Source organism: Peromyscus californicus, unplaced genomic scaffold (assembly GCF_007827085.1).
Source record: "Peromyscus californicus insignis strain IS unplaced genomic scaffold, ASM782708v3 Scaffold_7__1_contigs__length_154581171, whole genome shotgun sequence".
In the NCBI taxonomy this organism is placed as follows: domain Eukaryota; kingdom Metazoa; phylum Chordata; class Mammalia; order Rodentia; family Cricetidae; genus Peromyscus; species Peromyscus californicus.
The window spans coordinates 775,489-801,295 of NW_026294595.1; the positions used below are offsets into that span (position 1 = coordinate 775,489).

At 42.0% G+C, this 25,807-nt stretch overlaps 1 protein-coding gene across 1 annotated transcript in view; it reads left to right on the forward strand.

Moving 5' to 3' along the window:
• Psmb7 (proteasome 20S subunit beta 7) overlaps positions 1-25,807 on the forward strand; it is a 60,474-nt gene that overhangs the window by 19,293 nt on the left and 15,374 nt on the right. Inside the window, exon 6 of the mRNA XM_052726393.1 lies at positions 12,814-12,872. Within this exon, the coding sequence (XP_052582353.1) occupies positions 12,814-12,872 (59 nt within the window). The remainder of the gene's footprint in view (positions 1-12,813; positions 12,873-25,807) is intronic.

The window sequence follows — 25,807 nt, forward strand, 5'->3', positions numbered from 1 at the left end:
TTTATTTTGCCTGCTTATCCACATAGAGAATTAACTGAATACATTTCAAGCATGACATTCTGGAAATGAGGCCCTTGGACAATTTAGGTAAGGAATAAACATTGGTATGCATCATTAGGGAAGATGCAGGGTCACTACAAGGGCCACTGAGGTAAAGTCTATCTCCAGATAAACTGAGTACACAATTTCCTAATTACTGGAATATGTCTACCGAGCCCCAGTTTGCAGGGGTCCTGAGCAGTTAAGAAGATGGGGACAGAGAGGCAGAAACAAACCAGTGTCTTGCCTATAGACAGATAAATCCTAAAATTAAGCTGGAACTTGGTCTTGGTCACTGTTCTGTTGCTGTGAAAAGGCACCACAACCAAGATAATTCTTAAAAAGAAAGCATTTAACTGGGAGCTTGTTTATAGTTTCGGAGGCGTAGTTCATTATCATCACGTCAGGGAGCATGGCGGCGTGCAGACATGGTGCTGGAGAGGTATCTGAGAGCAGCATCCTGACCTGCAAACAGAGGAGAAAGAGAGAGCCTGGCCCTGGCATGAGCTTATGAAAGTTCACAGGCCACACCGACTAATCCTCCTTTAGAGTGCTGCTCCCTGATGACTAATCATTCAAATACATGAGTCAGTGGGGTCCATTCTTATTTAAACCACCACATATAGAAAAGTTGAGGATCACTTTTTCTGTATTTTACACTAAAGCACACCCTTTGTGTAGATATGTCATTCCCCCCCCCCCTTTTTTTTGAGGTTTGCTGTACACCCCAGACTGGCCTCAAACTCCTGATTTCCTGCCTCAGCCTCTTGAGTGCTAGAATGACAGGTACGTGCTACACTATTCTTGTTATGCACACATGGTGTCTCCACATGGCTTGATTTGGGAAGTTTTCCTGTGTTGGATCAGATTAGCATGCTTCAGGAAGGTAAATGTTTTTTTCATATTCATTTTCAGTTCCCAAGTCAAGTATGGATTTAGCTGCAGTGGTATTTAGTTCTTTGGCTGTTGTGGATGTCTTCTCAGAAGACTAGTCTTTGTGGAAGACTTCTCAGAAGTCTATGGACTTCATTACTGAAGTATTGCTAGGAGTCTTTTTGCTGCTTTAGGAGTCCTAGAACCATATATTGCTATAGGTTTTTTTCTATGCCCTGCATCCTGTGAGTCAGAGGCAGCCAGGAAGGATCTGTGCTGGCCAGGAAACTTCATTCTTGGAAGCTTTATGCAGACAGCAATGACCCTGAGGGGCCTTTTCAGGAAGTACTGAGATGTAACTTAGAACCTTGGAAGAAGCTGTGGAAATTTGACTTTAGGCCTAACTCTGCTTGGACTTACTAACCTCTTGGAACCTGAGATCTGTTATTTTAAAAATGAAGCTGGTGTGGTTTTGGTGGTGGTAGTGCCTTTATTTTTGGCAAGTCTGCAGATCAGGTTTGCCTTTTAATCTTGGGAGCTCAGAGCCACACCTACTAATCTTATCCTTCTAATGTGCTGAGATATGTCTGTGTGAACACACTGTCACTATATACTTTTACCTGTATGTGTTGCTCTCGGTGCCATATTTTGAGGTACTGTGAAAAGTGCTCATCTTTGGAGTCAGTGTAGCTTTAAACCTTAAGTCCAAAGTTTCCTGGCTATGAATGAACCTTGATTTCTGCTGTAAAATGGTGCCTAGAAGCTGAATGTGAAGATGTATGCTTTTAATCCCAGTAATATGAAAGCTGAGGTAGGGGGAGTCTAGTATGGGTACATTGAGAGTTCTAGGCCCGACTGAGCTATCCAAAGAAAGACAGGAGTGGTGAAAGGTCCTGTCCCCTTGAGAAGGGTTCAAAGATGCAGTGGACGCCCTGAGTGAAAACACTTACTGGGAAGCACATAGTGGATGTTTGTGTAGTGTTGTAGTCATTTTAGTGCCAACACATTTTCTATGTAGTTCTGTGTGCTAAGATTTCTCTGTCACCTTTCCCTGCTTTGATTAGTACAAGTAAGGTCCGTTTTAGAAAATTTAAAATGTACAACGCATGGATTTTGAATCTTAGGATTTCTGTAGCTATAGAGTGCCAAAAAGAAAACAGCTGGGAGCTGAAAGCCCTTGGAAGTTAAATTCTGTATCTGGCTTCCTGGTTGCTGCAAAAGTGGTACTAAGCCAATAGATGGTGCCCTTAGGTTAGAGATGAGGAAACATGTTACCTAGAACAGAATGTAATACAGCTAGCCTTTTCTGAGTGAGTCTTAACCTATAATGACCAGAGTGGACTTTGTTCTTGGTTCTGTGGGATAGAGATAGGGTCAGTAAAATATTGAAGATATTAAATTAATGTTATCTTCATTTTTTCAGCTCTGACATTTTCCCATGAAATCAAGTTTGAAAGTTCAGTACTCACTCTATCCACAACCAAATAAAGGCCCTTGCCAGGAGTACTTTTAGATCAGTTAAATGAAACACTCGGTTTTGCGTTCTTTGCTTTAAATCTCACTTCAGAGAGACTGGGGTTAACTAATTCCTCTTTCTCTACTCTTGTCTCAGAATTGGACCCGCTAAAAGCAAAGTGCTTTTGTACTTACAACCTAGCACTTGCTGGTCTTTTACTCTCTGATTTTAGGTTGGATTAAATGGAAAGTCACTCTACGCATTTCTGAGTAGTTCATAGGATGAGGGTGGTGCTGCCTCCAGAGCTAGGGTCAGGTTCCCATTCTTCCATTGCTAGCTGTGTAGCTTCAAGTAGGTTCCTTCACCTCTCTGAATATTTCCATGTTGGAAAAGAAGATACAGATGAATTAAGTGAAAAATATGCAACTGCCCATTTCTTTTAATAAGTGGGATTTCTAGTTTGTGCAGTGCTTTATGATTAAAATCAGGGATGCTGTATAATTACTAAAACCTCTATTCCCTTTTTTCTGGGGTTCTGAGAGACATGACAACTTGGGAAAGGCTTGCAAAGCACAGGAAGTAGTTCTGAAGTGGAGCCCAGAGTAAAGGATACCTGTCTCCTAGGTGTTTCCTTCCGCTGCTGCAGGCACAGGCCGCGGGTGGTTGTGTCCTCAGCTTGATGCCTCAGACCTCCTATTCTGGTGCCTGCATGTGGGTGACCAGGAGGACAGGCATATCTGTAGGCAGTTGTCACCCTCCATCTTAGACCAAATAAGCATGGAGTTAGATGGTGACTTTGTTTTAAAAGAACGTTTCTCTCCATACCTTGTGACATGTCACCAAAATTCATTAATAAGAAAACTTTCCACATTTTAAGCCTAGATGCCCCCAGTTTTCAGGCTTTTCTTGGGATTGTTGATAACCTGTCAGGTCTGTGAGACCTTACAGTTGCAATTATGAGGAAAATCCCATTCCTGTCAAGTGGTGTTTTAACTTATTTACTTATAACTACACATATAGAGAAGGAGGTGCATTGTTTGAGATTCTAGTTTTTGAGTGAAAAATGTTGGATGATTAAGAGCATCTATATTTCCAGCATATTAACTGGGAGTGTATTTCCAACAATTTATTGGGAATTAAAAGTAAACCTTGACTTGAAGTATATTTGTTGATGAAAAGGAAGCATTCTTCCCCTCGCGAGGGTTTAGATGTAATACTCAGTGCTTACTCAGGAGTGAAAACATCAAATTAAACTGTTTATGCTGACAAAGGACAAATCTGGATTTCAGCAAGCCGTGCAAGATTGTCTGATTGCTCGCCCTGCCGCCTGCCTCCAAAGCTTTGGCCAAGGTTTATAATGAAATGCATGCATACAATTAAACCTTTTCAAGTCTGTGGCTTAGTCTTTCTGAGCCCAGAGAGGCACTCCACTGCTCTCTAGTGGCTGAGCGCAGTCCCCTGGCACCAGCATTGCTTCATATTCATAAATCAGCTTTTCACATGCTGGCATTGTTGGCCCTCAGTGCAAGCACCAGTACCAGGAGACGAGGCCTTGTAGGCAGAAATGGAGTGAAAAATGACCTCCATCCATAGGTCTGTGGAAAGCACCAGATTTTCCCCAGGAAGAGTGGCCATTGACTAACAATGAGCAAGTGTGAGTAAGTGCTCTGTCAGGGAGAGCAGACACTGATGGATTAGAAAGTTCGGTGGTAACTCCTTTCTCGCTGCATACATCTTCCACCGTGGCAGACCACAGTTGCAAACAGGTCCTTGGGTGCTTAAAATGGACTGCTCCTTAGCAGGGGCAGGCTTTTTTCCTGTGAAGCTCTGGTAAAATTGATTTGGGGAAAAGCAGTGGGAATCCATTTCCTGCTGCCTCTCAGAACTTCTCGACATTGAGAAAAGAAATTTTGAACACCTTGGTTCCCATTAAAGCTGCCACTCAGGGACCTGTTGAGAATGAGTGTATCAAGTCACTGCTGGAGGACAGGGAGCTTGTCCCAGAGTCATTACAATAACTAGCTTTCATGGAGCTCTTACTATGCCCCAGCATTCAGCTTTGCACACAGTGTCTTTTTCAGCCAGCAAGAGCCACTGATTGAAGAGGTTGCCATCTGACTGTGTAGGGAAAGGAAGCCAGGGATGCTGCTGCACTGGACACCCAGGTTTTTGAGGCAGTGGCACTTTTTGGTTCTCAGAGTGATGTGCCCAGAGAAACCAGGGAGTCCAGAACTGGCCTACTGGGTAGCTGTGTGCTTTCAACTGGTGTGTCCCAAGTTCTCAGGAGTGCCTGGGCTTCCTAGCTCCCAGACCTAGGTTTAAATCTTCATTCTTTTTACCAGCTGCTCTGCTGTAGGAAAACTGCTTGAAATGTGAAATATCAGTTCTAGTCTATAACATGGAGAACTGTCCCCAGCACGTGGCTTCAGGGCTGAGGACTTTAGGGCTGTCAGTCTGGGTTTAGGTGCGGATCTTTTCAGAAGAAGCAGATTCCCACCTGCTGATTTCCTCAAGCTTAGGCAGGCAGCACATCCTGGAGAAGCATTTCAGTTTCAGTTTTTCCAGCTGTCTAGTAATGGTGATTATGGAATTGCTGTTTGATTTAGTATTTGAACACTGATATATGAAAAGAATATGCTGCAAAGCGCCCAAACCAGACTGCACACAGTCTGTGTTAATGCAGGCATTTTAAAATATACAGAGCAAGTAAGAGGCTGTGAATTTTCACAAGGCATCTCAGATTTTGTTCTGAGTTGTTGCAGAAAAACAGATTCAGGCTGAGCTATAGGTTGAGCATCCCACCTCTGAAGTGTGAAACTGGGTATCATGACTGCAGGTAGAGACTACCACACTGGACCTCATGTGACAGGTTGCAGCCGGAACTGAGATCCCCTTCCGTATTACATAAAATTACCTTCAGGCTATGCGTATAGGTTACATATGAAGCAGATGATTTCATGTTTAGATTTGGGTCCCATCCCAAGATATCTCATTATAATTGTATGTATGCATATTTCCCCAAATCCGAAATTCAAATTATTTTGGTCCCACTCATTTTGGATAAAGGCTATTCAATCTGCACTAATGCTGGTAAGTACCTTCTGAGGTCTCAGAAAATTAAAACTAATTTTGCTTTTTGAAAAAATGGAGTTATGTGATAGAAATACTCCTAGAACAGATACCCAAGTGTCACTGCTAGACTCTAACATCACATTCAGTCATTTAAAACATTAACTAAAATTCAAACCTTTTTTTGAATTTTTAGATAAAAACAATATAGATTTATTCAGATGTGTGGTAATTAGTATGAAATCAACCAGGAGGGAAAAGCCTGCTAACCTGCTTTTTTAGTAGGAATGGTAAGCAAAGAAAGCTGCCTTTTCTAGGCCATCTTGTTAATCTTTTTTTTTTTTTTTTTTTTGGTTTTTCGAGACAGGGTTTCTCTGTGTAGCTTTGCGCCTTTCCTGGAACTCACTCTGTAGCCCAGGCTGGCCTCGAACTCACAGAGATCCGCCTGCCTCTGCCTCCCAGTGCTGGGATTAAAGGCGTGTGCCACCACCGCCCGGCCATCTTGTTAATCTTGACTTCAGTGTTTAGTTTTCTTGTGTCAGAGACATGGTGGAAGGTAGAGAGCCCTCTGACTCTGGATGGGTGGTGTAGCTCAGTGGTGTCATGATTGCCAGGCATGTGTGAGGCCCTGGGCCCCATCTTCAGTACCACAGATACAAACCAAAGAAAAAGAAAAGTAGCTGTGGAAACAGGGGGGGGATGACGATGACACTCAGGCAGAAGGATCGTTTTCCCGTGCCAATCTAAGCTATGTAGGAAGACGATTACAAACAAACCAAAAAACACACAAAAACAAATTTTGGAGTTGTTTGTTTTTGTTTGTTTGTTTTCTGAGATAGAGTTTCTCTGTGTAGTCCTGGCTGTCCTGGAACCTGCTTTGTAGACCAAGCTGGCCTAGAACTCACAGTGATCCACTGCATAAGCCATGTATTGGGTCAAGTTCTTTACCCCTGAGTATCAATCTACCCTATTTAAAAAGTGGGACTGGTAAGATGTGCATGCCTGAAGAGCCCACAAAACCAGTGGATGTCAATGTGCCTTGGAATTCCTTATGATTATGTGGCTATTGCTGCTGTTTAACAGAATCTGCTTCTAGATAAGTGCTGGTGTGCTCTACTAGGCAAAGAGGGACAGGGTGTATCTCTGGTGACTGACTGCTGCCCTTCCTTGGTCATCTTGACTCATCATGGATGATGAGTTCTGTTAGAAAGAGTTGACGATAGCAAGGTCTTGGTGGTTTGCTGGTTTTGTTTATCCTTTCACAATGTTGGATTTTTCTCTTAAGTTTATACCCTAAAAATTGCAAGTAATGTGTACTTTTTGAAGAGAAGATTTTAAATACAAGACAACAAAGTAGAACTAGAGTTGTTCAGTATTAGGCATCTGTTTTGATTCATGTGCTTGCAGCCTTGTGTCATTTGTGTAATGGATGCACGTCTACCCATAATGCTTTAGAAGATGCTCTTTCCCACTGAAGGTTCTCTTATGTACTTCTGCTTTGACATGTTTAATATTTATTTTCCCCATCTCTTGCTTATTAGACCTTTATATTTCTGTAGACTTTTGTTTTATTGCTGCTGTTTGTTGCTCTAAACAATGTCCCCTCCGAGCATGTGACTTTGTTCCTTAGAATAGCTTCCCTTGCAGGGGGATTGGTGGGTATGCACAGCTTCTAGTTTCCAGTTTATCTTTTCAGATTACCGAAAGAAAAGTTTTATCCCCCTTTGCCTCTTGCAGTGGATTACTGTGCCCATTTTATCACATCTCTGTCAGCACCGGCTGTTACTCTTTTTAATCTTGGTTAACTTAAAAGGCAGATGATGACTGCTTTATTTTAGTTTGTTTCTTTGACTACTAATGAAGTTGTGTTTATGACCATGAATCTGTCTTCTCAGCTTATATACTGCTGTATCATTGTTAGAAATGATGTTTTTGTTTGAGCCTTTCAATTATTAATACACATTTTGCACATTTTTCGGAGTTTCAGCACTTGTATTTTATATTACAACATTTTTTTTTTTAAGCCAGTGACTTTTGACTTACAGGTGTAGATGTAACGGTCTTATTAAATAAGAAACACAGAGCCAAATGCAGAGTTAAAAGCCCAAGAGGTCAGAGCAGTAGCTAAGAGCTGAGACTAAAACTGCCTTCTTACTTGCCACCCGCTGCCGCTGCCGTCCTTCCCCTGAGAAAGAGACCTACTTCCTGTGTGTCTGTCTTTTTATTGACTTTCTATTCTGCCTTCTCATTGGTTGTAAACCCAACCACATGACCTCCTCGTCACTGCCTGTCTATACAGACTTCCAGGTCTCTATGGTTGGTATTGAGATTAAAGGCATGTGTCTCCAAACTGGCTGGTCCTTGAACACACAGACTCTGCCTGCCATGTGATCAGATTAAGGGCGTGTGCTACCACTGCCAGACTTCTGCTGTGGCTTGCTATTAGCTCTGACCCCCAGGCAACTTTATTTATTAACATACAAATAAAATCATATTTTAGCACAAATAAAATATCACCATATACAGGAACAGATATTAGGTCAGCAGATGTGTCCCGTCCCATCCCATCCCATCCCGTCCCCCCCCCCCCCCTTTCATCTTGGAGAGCTGTGGGTGGGACAGTGATGGAGTGGACGGTGCCCTTTTTCCAGGACTTTGCAGGGTGTCAGTTGCAGGAAGAGTCTTTTAATGAGCATCTTACTAGGTAAGCCAGGGTAGGGCAGTGCCTACCCGAGTGGCTGCCATGGATTAAAGAGTTCCTGGCCCTGCTAGTGCCAGCACCCTGGGATGTAGATTTTACCCTGTGTCTATCTCTCCACAGTCTGGCTTCTCAGTGTGTTAGGAATCAAGCGATGCTGAACCGGTGAGTGTTGGACTTGGAGGAGGACGGTGGGCCTGGGAGATAAGGCAGAGAGTGAGTATGTAGCCATTCCAGGGGTTGCACAAAGTCATCTCTAAATGTCAATCACCAAATTGTTCCTTGTTTTTCTGCTTTAAAGAGCTTTGTTCTAGAAGCAGCAGTGGCTACTCAGTGGAGGTTGCTAAGGAGCAGCTATATGGAAACTCCTGAGGAGATGGAGAGCTTTGCTAGTAGAATGCAGAAACCCAGGAAGGGTAGCCCACTCCTATGGTGGTGGGAAGCTTGGCCACACTAGGACAGGGGATAATAAATTGGATGCAGTTTTGTTGCCTTAAGACATCTTTTTGAAAATTGAACTTGGGTTATATCTGTTTGCCTTAGTGTGGTGAATTAGGCACCAGGCAATAAATGTTCTTTTACACTTTGTAAGATGTTGGTTGTTGTCACTCTTTAGGACCTGTTTGTCCAGTTTCCCTGGCTCCTGGCCAGTTGCATTCTCTATTCAGCACAGTGTAATCCAACATGGATCTGTTTGGTGCTTGTGTCCCAGCTTGGTGTGGGGCTGCAGCTGTGGAAGGGTGGACAGGTCTCAGAGGAGAGTGGTAAGCTCTCATGGGGTGGGTGGTAATGAAGGAGGACTCTTGGGAAGAAGTGTTATCTCATCTGGGATTTTAAAGTGATTAGGAGTGCCATGGACTGTCAAGGGCCCAGGGACTGCCACATACCAAGGTGAGAAGGCTGAAATTAGCATGGACAATTGGGAAGTGATAGTAGAGTGTGAAGTATGAGTATTGGGGAAAGGAAGGGAGGGAGTTGAGGGTAGCAAGACCTGGTCATGACCAGTCTTGTGTAAATAGATATTGTAAATAGAACTTTCTGTGTGAGGGCCACATAAGGTAGCAGCTGAGATGGAATTCTGCTTCTGTGCTTGTTGGGCCTATAATCCTGGGTGAGATAGTTACCACTGTAGTGGGTTGCTATAAGAAAAACCAAGTGGCATAGGAAATGACATGTGGCACATCAGTGCTCACCACTGCTATTGGTGTGCTCCCCTTCCTGCTGGAGTGAGGGTTCATGGAGCACTGGTTGTACATCTTGAGTTTACAGAGCTCAGCCTCTATGTAAAGTGTCTTTAGCGTCTGGCTCCTTAACTGGCCACAGTGTGTGTGAAGTACAGGCTTCTGTGCTGGCAAGCTGTTCTCTGCCTTTCTGTACATTCTTTCCTTACAGGAAGCCAGATGTTTGGAACTCAGAGATGTCCATGTTTTTAAAATAAAAAAATAGAGTTAATGGTCCTTCAAAAGAATTTGCCTTGACTCTGTGTATGGTAATGCCTGGTCAGATGGCTAGATGCTGAAACAGTGGGTGGCTCTGGGTGTCTTATTAATGGTGTATGGGGAAAATGAGATGTGGTGTTTGAATATTTTGTAGGTCACACGGTGGCTGTACCTGTCTGGCATTTGTCTGATGATTTGTTGTGTCTAGTTTTGGGCTCAGACCAAGAAGATCTGGGAGCTTGAATCAACATTAGTAATACTGTTCTTGTTGAGTCCTGCCCCCCCCCCCCCCCCCCCCCCCCCTTAAATGGCAGGTCTTTTCTTGTGCCTCTCATTGCATTGCCTTGATGTTCTGTGGTGATTTTACTCTGCCCTCTTGTGGCTTTGACAGTTGCAGTCCTATGTGAATTCTTACCTAAACTTTGTATGCAGCATATGTGTGCAGTCAAAAACCTGTTGATAGGGAGTGTGCCATTTTCTAGCACTTCGATGGACTCATGCAAAGGGGGCGCCAGATCCCTCCTTTCCTGAAAGCTTCAGGTAGAAGCTAATTCGCAAATGATGTAGAAATTCTCTTGAGGTTGAGTTTCTCTTTCTTTTTATGTTTATTTTGGAACCCATTTGTGTTTGACTTCAGAGGGAGCAGAATCAAGCATAGTTTAGGAGGCTCTTTCCAGAAAATGTCTTATCCTGTGTGTGTTGAAGATGGAGGTATAAACAGGAAAGCAGAAATATCTTGCTCGTGTTCTTCCTGTGTTCACCTACCACCTCTGTACTGTGGAGCGCCCTCTGCCCCCCACCCTCAGAAAACACATAGCAGACCCTTTTTGTACCAGGAGTTGAGGAGGATTCTGGTGTGTCCTTTCCACTTAGAGAAATAGGTCTTTGGTGTTACTGCCAAGAGGAGGCAGCTTCTGATTGAGGAAGAATTGTTTGGTTGGGCAGGAACTATTATTTTTTCATTTTTTAAAATATTGAATGAAGTTGAACAGAAGCAGATACGTGCGTAGGAGAAAGAATAGAGGAAACGTACTTGCTATGAAAGTGCCAAGAAAGGGTGTCCCAGAAGAAAAAATAGGGCCTTTGTTTTCCAGGAAAAATGCCTTTAAGCTAAACTTGGTTTGTTTCTTTAACGATAATTCATTTCCATTCTCTACAAAGTTGTTAGCTCTTGGGTAAATACCTTGTCTTTTTGTATCCTTTTAAAATGTGGATTTTGAGCCTGTTAGTCCATTTACCCTTGGGCTCTTCCTCGAGATAGATAATCTTGGACACTTTGGAAGGCAAGCCTGCCTTTGGCCACTCTGCAGTAGCGGTTTGTATCTAGAAGGATTTTTTTTTTCCAGAGATTTCCTCATTTGCAATTTTCTCGTTTCCTCTTAACAGCTTGTCCTTTGTTTTCCACACAAAACCAGCTTGGTTTTTCCTATTTCGACCTAGAGAATTTGAGTTTCTACTTGTGCCTTGAAACAGAAACCCAGTCTGTCTGTCTGTCTGTCTGTCTGTCTGTCTATCTATCAATTTATTTCCCTTTCTGAATCTCATGGTGAGCTGAGGACTAACAAAACCATTGGTGAAATGTGATCCTGTTTCCATATTTTTCAAGGACGTGTTTATTTTGAAAACAGGCTTGATTTGGTGAGCCTGCCCCTGCATATACGCTGGGGTGTTTTGAAACACACCAGTTTTATATCTGTTTATTGTCCATCTCCTTTCCAAAGGGCTTTGAATGCCCCTTTAGACCATTTTAGTCATCCTCCCCACACACACAAAGAGAAGAAATGCAAGAGGGGGAAATGGGGTTGCCTTTTGCTCCGAGAACCTAAATGAATAGTCATTGCTTGTAATGCTGGTCTACACTTGACGTTTCCCACTGCTTTAGATGTGATGTATCCAGTGCTGTGAAGGTAATGATCCTCAACCACAGCAATATTCTATAACAGGAGTATCTGTCATATTCATCGGGATTACCATGTTCATTGATTTGTGTCTGTAAATCTGCTGTTTCTACCCTTTAAATTTGATCTATAATTGGACCTCCTTAAATGGTTCAGATAAGGTAGTCTGTATTTCCTCAGTGCAGTGTTGCTGTCAGCTTCTCCTTTTTCATTATACATTCAGCAGACTTGATAAAATCAGCAGGACACCTCATTTGAAACTGTTTAATCGCTGCCTTTTTCCTTTGCTAAACCATTGAGGTGGTCAAGCGATGTACACAAATCATTTTAAATAGAAAATATGGTTTTCTCTGTGACCCAGCTAAATAGATAGTGTTATGCAAAACAAGTTAAAAAGTAATAAATGCCAAAAAAATCTTCTAATTGGAGTAAAAAAATTGTGGGCAACTGAATCCTCTCTCCAAAAGTAGAGTATCCTGAAATAATGCCAGAGCCCTGTGTAGACAGATGACAATTTTCTAAAGCTTCTCTGGGTTCTGAACAAAGCAAGTTTAAATTTTCAAATAGTGCTGAGCTGCCTTTGTGTCCACTCAGAGGCCAGGCTTATTTGTAATGCCTTTACGTCCAACCTTGGTAGGGATCAATTTGCTCTGTTAATATCTGTGCGGCATAACCTTTCAGCCATTTGCTATTGTTGTAATAAATTTTTGTGTCTTTGTCATTTTGTCTACTCAGCTGTTACTCTTCAAAGTACAAACTAAAAATAATAGCTCCAAATAAATGCCACAGAATGCAGTGTTTTACTGTTGTAGCTGGGGGTAACCTGGTGGCGCAGCTCCAAGTCCCAGTACCATTGCTGGTGCTGTGTCTTTCTGCCTGCCTGTGTGCCAAGGTGACTTTACCAGGGCTACCTCATTAAAACAATGTCTTCTTAACAGGTTTGGTATTTAGCACTATGTCCAGCAGCTCGCCAAGGCGAGTGTGGAGCACAACAAGCTTCCTTACATAGGATAAAGGAAATTATGGGGGCACTCACCTCTTGGAAAAATACCAATTCTTCATGACCTCATTTTTAAGTCACATTTCTCTGCGACTGCTGCACAGTTAACCCGGCCAGTGATAAGAGGGCCAGTCACAGGGCTACCTAACTAGTAGTAAACAGCTTCAGCCTTTGGAAAGAGCACCGACTTTTACTTGGATGTGGCCTCTAGATTTGATACTTACACTATACTTGAATGTGACACTGGGTATGTTTGACTGTTTTTGCTGACCCAAGGTAAACTGGAGATGGAGACGCTGAGTGTTGGTAAAATACATTAAAAGTGCATCTTTTTCTTACAGGTTCTGGCTCCTTGGCAGCAATGGCTGTGTTTGAAGATAAGTTTAGGCCAGATATGGAGGTATGTAAGCCCTGCAGGTTCCTTCTGTCAGTTGTTTTCCCCGTTGCGTGTCCGACATTTACAGACTGATTTCTCCTCCAGAGCTTGCACAACACTCTCATTACTTGAATGTTTTGGCACAGATAGTTATTGAGGAGACCTGCTACTTGGGAAAACATCCTTTGTGGTGGCCTTGTGGCCCTGTTGTGCTCTCCCTGGGACTTGGGGAACCAGTGCTGTTTTGCTTTTCTCTGCTCTGGGCTCTTTCAGGCTCCTTGCAGTGTAGGGTATTTTTCTGTGTACTGAGATTTCTGCGTGGGGATACCAGAACAACCTGTCTTTCTGCTCTCACTAAAAGTAGAGCAACTATGTGTTTTTCATGTCACACAGACCTACCCTAAAATGGGTCAGTTTTAAAAATCTCTGTAGACTTTCCAGTCTCTGGCAAAAGTGGAGACAAAAATGTACAATGTAGAGTCCTCTCAGGGTGTTACTGATCTAATATTCCAAGTATTTGTAAGGAATTGTTTCATTTTATTATCTTTGGTAGTAGAAGAGGTAGAATCTTGTGAAAGACATCTGGCCTGTCTACTTTAATGATAGATGCATCCTCCATGAAAGTCCCCTCAAAGAAACCCCTCCAATAACGGATGTATTGATCTTTAGTTGCTGCTTCCAAAGGCATGGCCAGTGTGCTGGGTGCCTTGATGCCACATTCCCCTACCCCACCCCACCTCACCCCACCCCCAACTTCATCTGCCCCTCTGAACCAGCCCTGGTCAAGAGTCCTGAGGGTAGTCTTCACTATTTCTGCTTGGTGTCTTGATGGTTAATTTTTTGATAGGGAGTGTCAACCCTTTTCAAGTTCTTAGGTAAACTGTTTAGGAGTGTTTTACCTCATCTTTTCTGTACTTTCTGACTTTGCAAGTATTTTGTTTAGGACGCAAAGGACAGACATTGGTGAGAATTACTTTTTGACAGTGTTTTGTGCCTGATCGTCTTTGGGGGAAGATGGCATATGAAAACTATTTTGTCATTGTCGTTAGAGCAGTAAGTGTCATGTCCAAAGTTCTCTCTGCCCTGAGGTTTGGGTCAAGTTCTGTGAAAGACAGAACTGGTCAGCCCGGACACGCATCTCCTGTGCCCTTGGTACATGAGGCTAACACCACAACAAGTAACGTGTTCCAGGAGCTCTGTTTTCCTTTTCGCCTAGCTACAGGAATTAAAACATATAGAATCTAGGTAGATACTTTCTATTAAAAATGATAGCGTCTGAACTCCAATTAAGAAGAATAAGCAAGGATGAGTGTAAAACTATAAATGAAATTAGAATTCTGTTCTCACTTCTCATTGTGAAAATTTATTCCTGTATCAGCATTATTTTCTGTTTGGTGTCCTTAAATACATATAGAAAAAATTATGTATACTAGGTCACTTAAAAAGAAAAGAAACCAAACCAGAGTCTCTAGTTAGAATAAGTAGAGGAGTTTTAATGTCAAACTCTTTAAACCACATTAATCTTTTCAGATTTTCTTGGGAAGTTTTGTCTTTTTCAATTGATTAGAATCTCCGTATGTTAAAGAAAACTGAGAATTGCAGAAAGAGTTAAAGTCTGAGGTTTATTAAAAGTGACTTGATGCTCTGCCAGTGTGTGTGATTTTATATTGTGTCAAGTCCGAACCGTAAATAGTTCAGAGGCCATGCAGTTAATGTGGATGTGATTTGGGGAGAAGAGGCATCAGCCTCCCTTCAGTACAACTTGGGATTTTATCATTCTGAAGAGAGCATTTCTTAGATTTAGTATGCCTGTATTTGAAACATTTAATGTTGTTCTACATTACCCGTGAGACCCTGAGACAGGTTGAAACAATTCCCATTATATAAATTTATAATTTTAGGTTCAAACTTAACACTGCCAATTAGTGAAAATCACTCTAAAGCCCAAGTGATAGTCTTAACAATTGCCAGTAGATAATACTATAAAAATTTGCATTCAGGTTAATAGATACTTAAAAAAAAAAATCTTGATTTGAGAGTGTGGCTTAGTAGTAGAGCACTTGCCTAGTATGTGTGGGGCCCTGAGTCTGATTCTTAGCCTATAGTGCACACAGTGATTAGTGTAAGTACATTGATTAAATAAAAGCAGTAAAGCTGGGATGTGGTGGCACACACCTTTAATCCCAGCACTCAGAGTTCGAGACTAGCCTGGTCTACAAAGTAAGTTCCAGGACAGCCAGAGCCGTTATACAGAGAAACCCCGTCTTGAATCTCCCAATTAAACAAACAAAAACATTAGTAAAGTTCTTGTTTTTGTTTTTTTAAATGTGATCCTACTTAAAATGTACTCTAAGAAGTTTTGTTAGATGATGGTGGCCCACGCCTTTAATCCCAGCACTCGTTAGGCAGAGGCAGGTGAATCTTTGAGTTTGAGGACATTCTGGACTACAAAGTGAGTTCTAGGATAGCCAGGGCTACACAGAGAAACCCTGTCACTAAATAAATAAATAAACAAACAAACAAACAAATAAATAAATAAATAAATAAATGTTATTGGGGAGACTTAATCTAGTTTTGGGTCTTGAATTTGCCATTTGTATATTGTGCTATTTTCCTGCTGTGTCCAGGTATCATCTAGGTTATTATTTTTCTTTAAAATATTCTTTATTTTAACAATAAATTGGTATAGTTTATATGTCATAAAATGTACAGGAATGGAGTTACAGGCAGTGAGTGTTAGCATTGTAATCACAGGTAATTGTCATTAAATCAAGATGGTGAAGTTTCTTTGCCTCCGGTGCCCTTTCCAGTCAGTCTCTCTTTGAGCTTTCCCATGGCCTCTTAATTTGTCTTAGATTTACTTTCTAGATACAGTTAGTATCATGAAATATGGGGTATTATGTGCTTGTTTTAATGTTCTCTAAGACACCAGAAAGTGGGTGCATGCTGTTTATAAAAATGTTATCACCCTAACATAAGCCTGGGGTGAACACTGAGTGTTAGGAAACAGAAACATCTTGGGGAACAGAGGTTATTTCAACCATTCTTATCTGTTTATTGTCTTGCTTGCTGTTGACCTCTGACTGCTATTGTCTGCCAGCAGCCCTCAGGGGATTTCTCATTGATGTGTGTGTCTCTGTGCTCTATTGTGACCCCTTGTCCCACATGTTTGGTGGCTGTTTCTTAGGGGCATCTTCCTCACTTGTCAAGGAGTAGGAGCTCCTGGAGTGCAGGGGCCGTGAGGCCATCTCTGTTCTCCAGCTCCCAGCTCTCAGTACTTGCTTGTCAAGGCAGGAGGGCCCTGAGCTAAAGTGAAATCTGAGTCATCAAAAACCACCTAAGGACCAAGGGGACTTTCTCTTCTTCCTGTCTGGAAAGTTCAGAACCTACTTTTGAGACAACAGGAAGATAGCCAGTACATTCTCTACAGTGCTATAGACATTCCATTAAGTACCCAGGGACAGACAATGGGGACTGGGGCAAGTACTCATTGAGAAGGCACACCCCACAAAAGCTGCTGTAACCCAATGGGGACTCTTAAGCACCCTGAGATGGGTTCCACTCTTTGGTCGTCTGAGCCTTGGGGCTTGCCTCAAGTGAAAGCTCTTGGTTCAGAGTTTTGGAGAAACAGTAGCTAGTGAATTTAAGGCACATTAAGTCTTTTAAAGGTTCTCAGCTAGTTGATGCCTTAATGTTACTTGGAGCAGTCTCATACTTTTCGCTGTCCTGTTTTTCTCCCTTGCTGTGAACCTGGAGGACTGAGGGTAGGGACTGTCTTTATTCATTTCAGTTTCCTTACATCGTGCTGGTTGGTACCTCATAGAGATTCAGCCATTTTTGTTGTTTGCTTTTGAGACAGGCTCTCAGTATGTAGTCTCCAGGTTGGTACTAAACATGGACTTCTTGCCTTATTTCCTTGGTGCTGGAATTACAGGTATGTGGCAAATACTTAGTCAGTATTTGTGGATAGGTAGATAAAAAGGGGCCAGAAGTAACTTTATTAAATTGTGTTCAGGTTCATCCGTCTTTAAAGCAGCATCCTTCTTTGATGTTCATAGTATTCAGCTGCATTAGAAATGAAAAATTTGCTGGGTGCTGACGGCACACATCTTTAATCCCAGCACTCAAGGAGGCAGAGGCAGGCACATCTCCCAAGTTTGAAGCCAGCCTGGACTACAGAGTGAGTTCCAAGATAGCCAGCGGCACACAGAGAAACCCTGTCTGGAGGGGGGGAAAAATGAAAAATGTATCAAAATAGATTTTTTTTTACTGGTGATAAGTAAAAAAATTATTATTATTATTTATTATTATTTATTATTTATTATTATTATTAATCAGCAAAAAATACTTATTTAGGCATTGTATGAGAATGGTGAGTTTTAAATGTGAAAGGTGACATGATGACAAGGTCAGTTACTTGAGGGCGTTTTGGTGATGCTAAGCTGCATGTTACCGTGTGTGCTTATCCTTTTCTCTGTTTAGGCTTGTGTAAGAAGCCTGGTAGTGATTGTTACCCACAGGGTAGCTGGGTGGGGACTCTAGTGTTAATCATATTGTGGCCTTTTCAGGTCATTTTCCAGTTGATTGTAAAAGAATGTGACCGAAGTACCTGGAAATACTGTGATGATCCAGAAGTGCAGACTTTACTGGGTGGTGGGGTGGCGGGAATGAAGCTATTGGGTGGGTAACTTAGGGTACTTCTCTTTCTACTCCTTCTCTATAAGAAGGAATGTTTGCATTTGGCCTGGTGAAAAATTTCAACTCTTGAAGATTATAATTCATTAAAATGGGTAGAAGATTAATATTTAGTCTGTCAAGATCAATACTGTCCCCTCTTTGCACTAATTGTCAGAATACTGTGCAAGGGCTGCCGAAGGCTAGTGGAGTGCGGCAGGACCCTGACATCACAGGGAGTGGATTCAAAGGCAAACTGTCCTGCACCCTCTGGTATCGACTTGCAAATTAGCATCTGGAATCTAATTAAACAAGCTTAATGAAAGCAGCAGCTGAATGCTGGTGGAGAAGACAGTCAGCTTCCCCCCTCTCTGATACGTATTCTGTACCATCGGAGCTGGTCACCAAACACATTGTGAGCACAGTTAAAAAAATTAGCATTTATTTGAAGAATAGAAACTGTTTTTCATTCTGTTATGCGTTTGGCATGCTCTGGCATCCCATGAGAGCCATGCCACAGCAGATAGTGCACAATATTTATAAATCTATGACAGGCAATAATAGCAACTTGAAAAATTCTTTTGCTAGAATCTCAAGTTGAGAGCTGCCAAAAGCTGAGAGGATCAGATCTGCAGTGGCAGCTGCTGTGCCCTACAGTTAGAATTCTAGACTTTGAAGATGTTCAACTTAAAGCAATGAAGACTGCAGGCTTAGCCAATTTTTGCAGGTTTCTAGAGCTCTGGCTCTCTGCCTTTTGAAGATGACTTGCTGAAGTTTCTACCACTGCCTGAGGCATGCTAACACCAGCAGGATCTTTCCCCCAGTCTTAGTGTGGCTTCAGTTTCAAGTAGCACGTGCTTCGTCAGTGCCCACTGTGATGGCCCTTTTTGTGGCTGCAGTACCAAGGGATGAGCTCTTACCCTGTACCCTTCAGAGGGAAAGTATGAAGATAGATGGTGACGCATACAAGTGCCACTTCAGCCGTCTGATTTATGGAGTCGTGTTTCATCGCTCGGCCAGTGCTGGCCTCTAGAGAAGCCCTTTGCAGATTGCTAAAGATGTGAGCAGCTATCGCCCTAAAGGCTTGTGGTTATTTCACCAACGTGATGCCAAACACCTAGCTACTGAAGAAACAGGATTAATCTGTCATTGCAGGCAGCTTTAGATCCATTTAAATAACGGAAGACTTGATATCAGTATGCTGCTCTGACAGCAAACCTTAGAAGTGATTTGTCTGTATGTGTATGTGTGTGTGTGTGTGTGTGTGTGTTTATTTAAGTAATAGAAGCAAAGCTACAAACTTCACCTCTGCTATGCAGAGGGACAGTAGTGGCGGAGATCTGCATTATTTTGACATTTTAAAAATCTGTTCAGTTTATCACATAGGATGGTCCCGGAGGGAAACGAGCATGAATTCAATATGGTTGGCTAGAAGGGGGAATGGGGCCTAGGAGTTGGAGGATTGGGCTGCCGGTCTGTTTCTGTTTTACTCACAGCATGACTCCTGGCAACTGGGGGTCCTAGTCTGTGAGCCAAGTTTCAGAGACCTACCTGCAGGTTGTCAAGAGGATTAGATGCTGTCAGTAAACTACTTTCTATGGCAGTGTACACAAATTGGGTTTCTAAAACATGGTCTTCTAGTTAGTAGTAGCAGGTTGAAGATGTCAGCTAACAGCCACCGACATTAGAATCTGCTCTCAGGCTTGGTAATTTATAGCATAGAGAGGTGAGAGCTTTCTTTCCCATCTAGAAGTTTACCATCCAAGACAGACCCATGTGGTGGACATGAGGACAGCACAAGTCTGTGTGCCATGGAAGTGTTTGCTTTTGGGGGGAAGGTAATAAACGCAGTGGTCATAGTTTTAGGTGTTTACAGTGTGCCTGGTTCCATTCTAAACAGTCTCCCTATATTTTCTCACTTTTCAACAATCTTGGAGGTCAGTGCTTTGTTATCCACGTTTTGAAGGGAAGAAAATCAGCCCATAGAGAGATCAAATAACCTGTCTGAGGTTACATAGAATGGACTGACATACTGGTCAACAGTGAGGTCAGAATTTGAACTCTTATCAGTCTGATTTTAGAGTTGTTTGCTGAAATCAGTTACTGTTTTGGGTCCCTTTGCCCAATATGTAGTTCTTTGACAGCAGAGTAGGAAGATATCTTACTCTTGGGGCAGTCCAGAGTGTTCCTTTCCTCTCGTGAGGTCTTGTGAAGACAACAGAAAGGTATGTGTCGGGTGTGTGTGCACAAACATCAGTTACAGGAGAGAACCCAGAGCAGGAGAGGTGGAGAGGAGCAGGGGAAGGAGGGAGAAATACATTTGGCTATGACAGAGTTTCTGTCTTCTCTTTGAATCTAAGGTTTTTTCGTTTTGTCTTTTCTTCCTTGTTTTCATGTGTATCTGTCCTCCATCCCAGATATCCTGTGGTTATTCCTCTCCAAAGTTTTCTGATGATTTTTATTTATAACAGAGTTGTTTTCTCTGGATGGCTGCTGTATAGATGGCATAACCCTTCTCAGATTTAGTGATGAGACCAAGAGGTCTTTAAATGCTGATGAGTGGCATTTGTCCATTTGAAGCAAGTCATGAATAACTTGAACAGTAGTGGAGAGGGGGAAGCAAAGCAAGACTATTGTATTTGAATAATGAGGTGCTCTCTCCTCCCCAACTGCCAAAACTTTTTAATCTTCGTCAACAATTGTTCTGTCCAACATCCTATTTAGGTCGCATCTGTGGACTCTGAGCTCAGGACCCTGACAAGCAGCATATGAATTCTGTATTCATTAGTGATCTTGATCCTAATGCCTCTGTCCCTGCAACAGGGGCTCAGGTGTGGAAGCTGCTGGTTCATCCTCCCAGCTGACACTGAGAGGTTTAATGACTCTATAGGAAGATGACCACTGGCTGGGAGGTTTGCTGGCAGAACCCACACCACAGAGAGTGGTGATCAAGGAAGACTGGGTTTTAGCAGAGGGCCTTCCTGTGCAGCTCGAACCCCATTGGCATCAAACACAATTTTAAATAAATGCAATTAAAAAAAAAAGCCTGACCTTTAGCAAATAGTAGAAATGGTGTCAACTTAGTGAGATTCACTTGACTTATTTTTCAGATTTCAATTTTAAGCTTGTATTTATGTGATAGTTACATTAGTTTAAGTGCCTTCTATGGCTGGAGGAAAATCTGCAATTCAAACCAGAATTCTTCAGTGCTAGTCCTTTTGTTTATTATGATCTTTTGCTTTTAAAAATTACTAGAATGTGGATTTATTGATTGACTTGCAACATGTCATTAAGTATTGACCTTTTTTAGGTCACTTTCTGCTAGAAACATTGGACACCTTATTATCTAGTGACAACTTCATTGGTACATAATTCGCACCCATATAATTTGCCTGTGTACAAGTTAGCAGCTTGTACTATTTCATTAAGAGTTGTACAGCTGTCGCCATAGTAAGTTTTAGAACATTTTAAACTTCCCCTGACTCTAAGGACCAAAGTTATATCATTGCTTATTTCCTGCCAAGTCACCCATTCTGGGCATTTTTCATGAATGTCACTAGATGTGATGTTGTGTGTGTGTGTGTGTGTGTGTGTGTGTGTGTGTGTAAAAGGCTTGACTTATTTTAATATTTTCAAAATGTTTCATGTTGTGGCAGATTTCAGCACTTCATTGTTTCTTGAAGTTGTATTGTATGGACATAGCATACTTTGTAAAACTATTATACAAAGTATAATACATACTTTGTGTATCTATTCATTAGTTGGTGGACATTTGGATTAGTTCTACTGTTTGGCTACCTACCATACTGCTGTGAACATCTCTTGTGTATTTGTAGAGCAAAACTAACCTTTTGTGGTACTGCCAGTCCTTTCTATAAATTCTGTGTTGGTAGCAGCATAGGAGGTTTTGATTGCTTCACATCTGTACCAATGCTTGACACCTATCATTTTGAGTACAGTCATCCAGGTGAGGGTGAATGGTGTTTCACTTTGGTTTTAATGAATACCTTATTAAGAGTAAGTGTGACTGTGGGAATGTGTAGATTGAATAGTTTGACATTGTACGTGCTTACAAACTCTGGTTTGGGGCAATCGTTGGGCAGATTGTGTATTTGTTTAAATAGTGAAAGGTCCCTTTAGAAGGTCTTTTGGAGGTTATATCTGTAGTTTGCCTTTGGTCATAATTCCTATTTATAACTGCTTTTCCTTAAGACCAGAATCATTAGATGCTGTAAAATTGTGTCTTTATTGTTAGATAAAAAAGATGTATTAATTTCTTCAGTAATTTTTTCCTCCGCTTTTAACATACAACTTTAGGTTTCAGAGTTGTCAGAACCCCCAATATACAATCCCAGAAGCCCTGCATAGAATTATTTATAGTAGTGCTTTCCAGTGGAATTGATTAGTGAAGTTTAGCTGAAATTGGCATTTATGGGCAGTAGATTTGGGGAGATTCCCTGTTAACCCTTTTTTGGGGTGCTAATGGGAAGCACTATTGATGACATGCCACCTACCATCTTGGATGTGTAAGCTGTTTCAAATCATGAAGTTGGAGTGAGGGGAGAGGTGGGGGAAAGGGAAGGTCAGAGAAGGGATTGTAGTCCATACAGTAGAGTGGGCAGACCTGAAAGTGGGAAACTTGTCAAATTGGTTCTCTTTTAAAAAGTGAGTTTGGAGCAAGGCTCTGGGTTTGATCTCCAGCACTTGAGGGGTAGGGAGAGGGATAAATAACATCTTTGAATACAACATAATGGGCTGGCAAGATGGCTCAGAGGGCAAAAGCTCTTGCCACAGAAGCCTGGTGATTATGAGTTCATCCCTGGTGGAACCCATGATAGAAGGAAAGAAACAATTCCTGATAGTTGTCCTCTGACATGTGTACACACACACACACACACACACACACACACACACATACACACACACACCACCACCACCACCACCAACAACAACAACAATAATAAGTGAAATAAACATTTCTTTTAAAAGTGAGTTTGGCCAGGCAGTGGTGGCGCACGCCTTTAATCCCAGCACTTGGGAGGCAGATCCAGGTGGATCTCTTTGAGTTCGAGGCCAGCCTGGTCTACAGAGCGAGATCCAGGACAGGCACCAAAACTACACAGAGAAACCCTGTCTTAAAAAAAAAAGTGAGTTCTCTTGAATTGGAACCCACCAGCAACCCACCTTGGAGAGGCAGAAAGGAACTTCCTGAATTAAGGTGCCTTCTCAGGTTTTCCAGTTCTCATAGGTGTTCTTGTGGAACCTTAGAGTACAGTTTTCTTCAGGCTGTGTCTGATGGTTCAGGAGCAGGAGTTTGCCTCTTTCCATACAGCATTTAGATTTGATAAGAGATTGTTTTTCTCCCTTTGGTTCTTTGGTATTCCAGAGTCTTCTTAACTTAGAAGTGGATGCTTAACTGTCCATGCCTCTGGCAAGTCTAAGTCTTCTCAACTTTCTTTCCAGAATGCCAGTTTAATGTTGGTAAATGGTTTTCATTTCCACCCTTGTTATATTGTTTGTTTTTAACCTTTGGATCGAGACAGGGTTTCTCTGTGTAACAGCCTTGGCTGTCCTGAACTTGCTCTGTAGACCAGACTGGCCTCAAACTCCACAGAGATCCTCCTGCCTCTGCCTCCTAGTTCTGGGGTTAAAGGCATGCACCACCACCTAGCTATTTTCTGCTTTTAATAAAAGTTGAAAGTTGGATGTCTGGGGTATGGGATGAAGAAAGATTAAGTTTGTCTTGTTCTGTTTAATCTTGGGAGGCAAAGGAAGAGTGACTGAGAGAGGAAAGATGCAGTTCTCCCGAATCTCCAGTGTGAGGAGGGATTCCTCTTGGGCCAGGTTTCTAGAATTCTAGATTCAATAAACCTTAGGAAAGTGACCCTGAATCCCAAGAGTATCTATTTCTGATTCTTTGAGGAATAATGAAAGGATATTTATAAATAGTGACCTGGTAAATCTGTTGGCTTTAATTCTTTTTTTTTTTTTTTTTTTTTGGTTTTTCGAGACAGGGTTTCTCTGTGTAGCTTTGCGCCTTTCCTGGGACTCACTTGGTAGCCCAGGCTGGCCTCGAACTCACAGAGATCCGCCTGGCTCTGCCTCCCGAGTGCTGGGATTAAAGGCGTGCGCCACCACCGCCCGGCGGCTTTAATTCTTTTAAAGAAATTTTCTGCTGAAAGTATTTCTGTGCTGAGTTTCATATTCCTAAAGAATCAGTGTGTGATCACTCAGCAGATTCTTAGTGGCGCCAGCTGAATGCAGCACATGGTGCTGGGCCAGGAGTGGGATGAGAAGAGGCTATCCTTAGTGCAGTGGAGACTTCCTGTGCAGCCATTAGCAAAGCAGATGGAAAGAGGGATTCTCCTGCACTGTGGTCGATAGGTAATTATTTGTGATGCATTTCTTTGGAGCAGGTGCTCCTTCTGAAATGTTTTCGCTTCACATATTTCCTGTAACTGTGAAATGTAGAGAGAAATGTACTATGTAGGAGAAATATTTCACAGTATGTTGCTGTCTGCACCTGTGGCAAAAATTCAGCAGGCAAAGTAAGACTTTGTGAGTAGAGACTATGCATCAGAAGGGCAGGAGCCAGATGCAGGGCTGGTGTTCAGTGGATTTAGTGTTTGGTGACTTCGATGTGTAGGTAGAGTCAAAAGGAAGAGTTCTGGTAAAATGCTCTGCATTGTGATATCATAGTAAATGGCACCTTCACCTTCTCTTGTCTAATAGAATTGCCCTTGTCGACTTGAGTCTTAGCCTTTATCTTTCTGGTACTCAGGTGACGCCAAAATTTGGAATATCAGAGTTCCTTAGGAGAAGAATAAAAGAAGCTCTTTTTCTGATTCCATTGCACTCTAGAACCCCCATTGTAAAAATGTGAATCTCAACTACCTACAAGTGACTGTCGGTGGGCGTGAGCTCGGATTTCTGTGTCAGAGTGGGCTCTGTTACAAATCCAAGTAGCAGCCTGTGGCCAGAAGCTCGTAGCCTCTTGAACAATGGGTTTCTGCTTTTCTTGTGTATGGATTAGAGAACTACTAAAGTATAGGACTGAGTGTTACTGGATGGTAGCTTAGAATCCTGTAAGTTTGCCTTGGCAGGTAATTTGGCATAAATTCTTAATGTAAATCTGGGTTAGTGTTGAAGATGTTATTTTAGTAAAAAAGATAAACTGCTGATTAATTCAGCATAGAACTCAATTACAAATTGAAAGTGTCTCTGCGGGACTCCCGGGCCCTAAAGACAGCAGATGTTGAATTGGTACTCCAGCATATTTCACAGTGGTATGAAATATTAACATGGTTTATTATACTTGTGTGGTGTGTGATATCAGGAAGGGGGAGGTGGTGGGCATGTGTGCGTGCAAAGCAACCCGACATTACACATCCACTAATACACACTGAAGTGTGATTAGAAATTTCCCTTTTTTCCCCCCTTTTTTTAAAAAAATAAAGTGGCTCTGTGGAGAAATTATGCTTAAAATAACATTTGGGGCTAAACATTTAAATGTAGTGTCTGTGTAGGTTCATGTTATACATACTGGTTAACATAAAAATGGCAAGAATGGTAACACAGGCGTGCAAACATTCAGAGAGACTGCTGCTGCTTGCAAGAATGAGAGTCCTAGAGGATCTGAACTGAGCTCACTGCATCACCAGTCAGTCAGCTTGGACATCCACTGAGTGAGCTCCAGGACAGGCACCAAAACTACACAAAGAAACCCTGTCTTGAAAAAAACAAAACAAAAAAACCAAAACCAAACAAACAAAAAACCTGTATTTTACAGAGGCAGAGAAGTTTCATTTCCAGCAAAATGAAGAAGAGCCTCAGTTTTCATCTCTGTCTACACTCACGGGAAAGTCCGCAATTTCGTGTATGAGAGAGCTGAACAAACAACTGCCAATATTTGAAGGAATTGACAGTTCTTAAGAAGAGAGGGGTGTGACTCAAGTTGACTGAGAGAAGATAGTTCAAAGCCATTACTTCTTGGTTTTAGGGTGTTTTTCATGACAGCTTATACAAGTGCTAGTTTTGGTAGCTGAAGTAAAATAGTTCTAGAAGTGGCCAAATGATTATGGTAAGAGTGACTGTCATACCTTTGGCTTATTGTGAAGTCTTTTAAAAAGGTACCCATTCTCAGAAACTCCTAAGGCACAGCAAACTTGGCAAAGGCAGGCCATTATCCATAGCCCCAGAAGAAAAGCTGGGTGCTGTGGGCCTCTCTGTAAGCTGTTGACAGGCAGTGGTCTTGTAGAAATGTGGAGTCTGGGTTTGCATTCAGC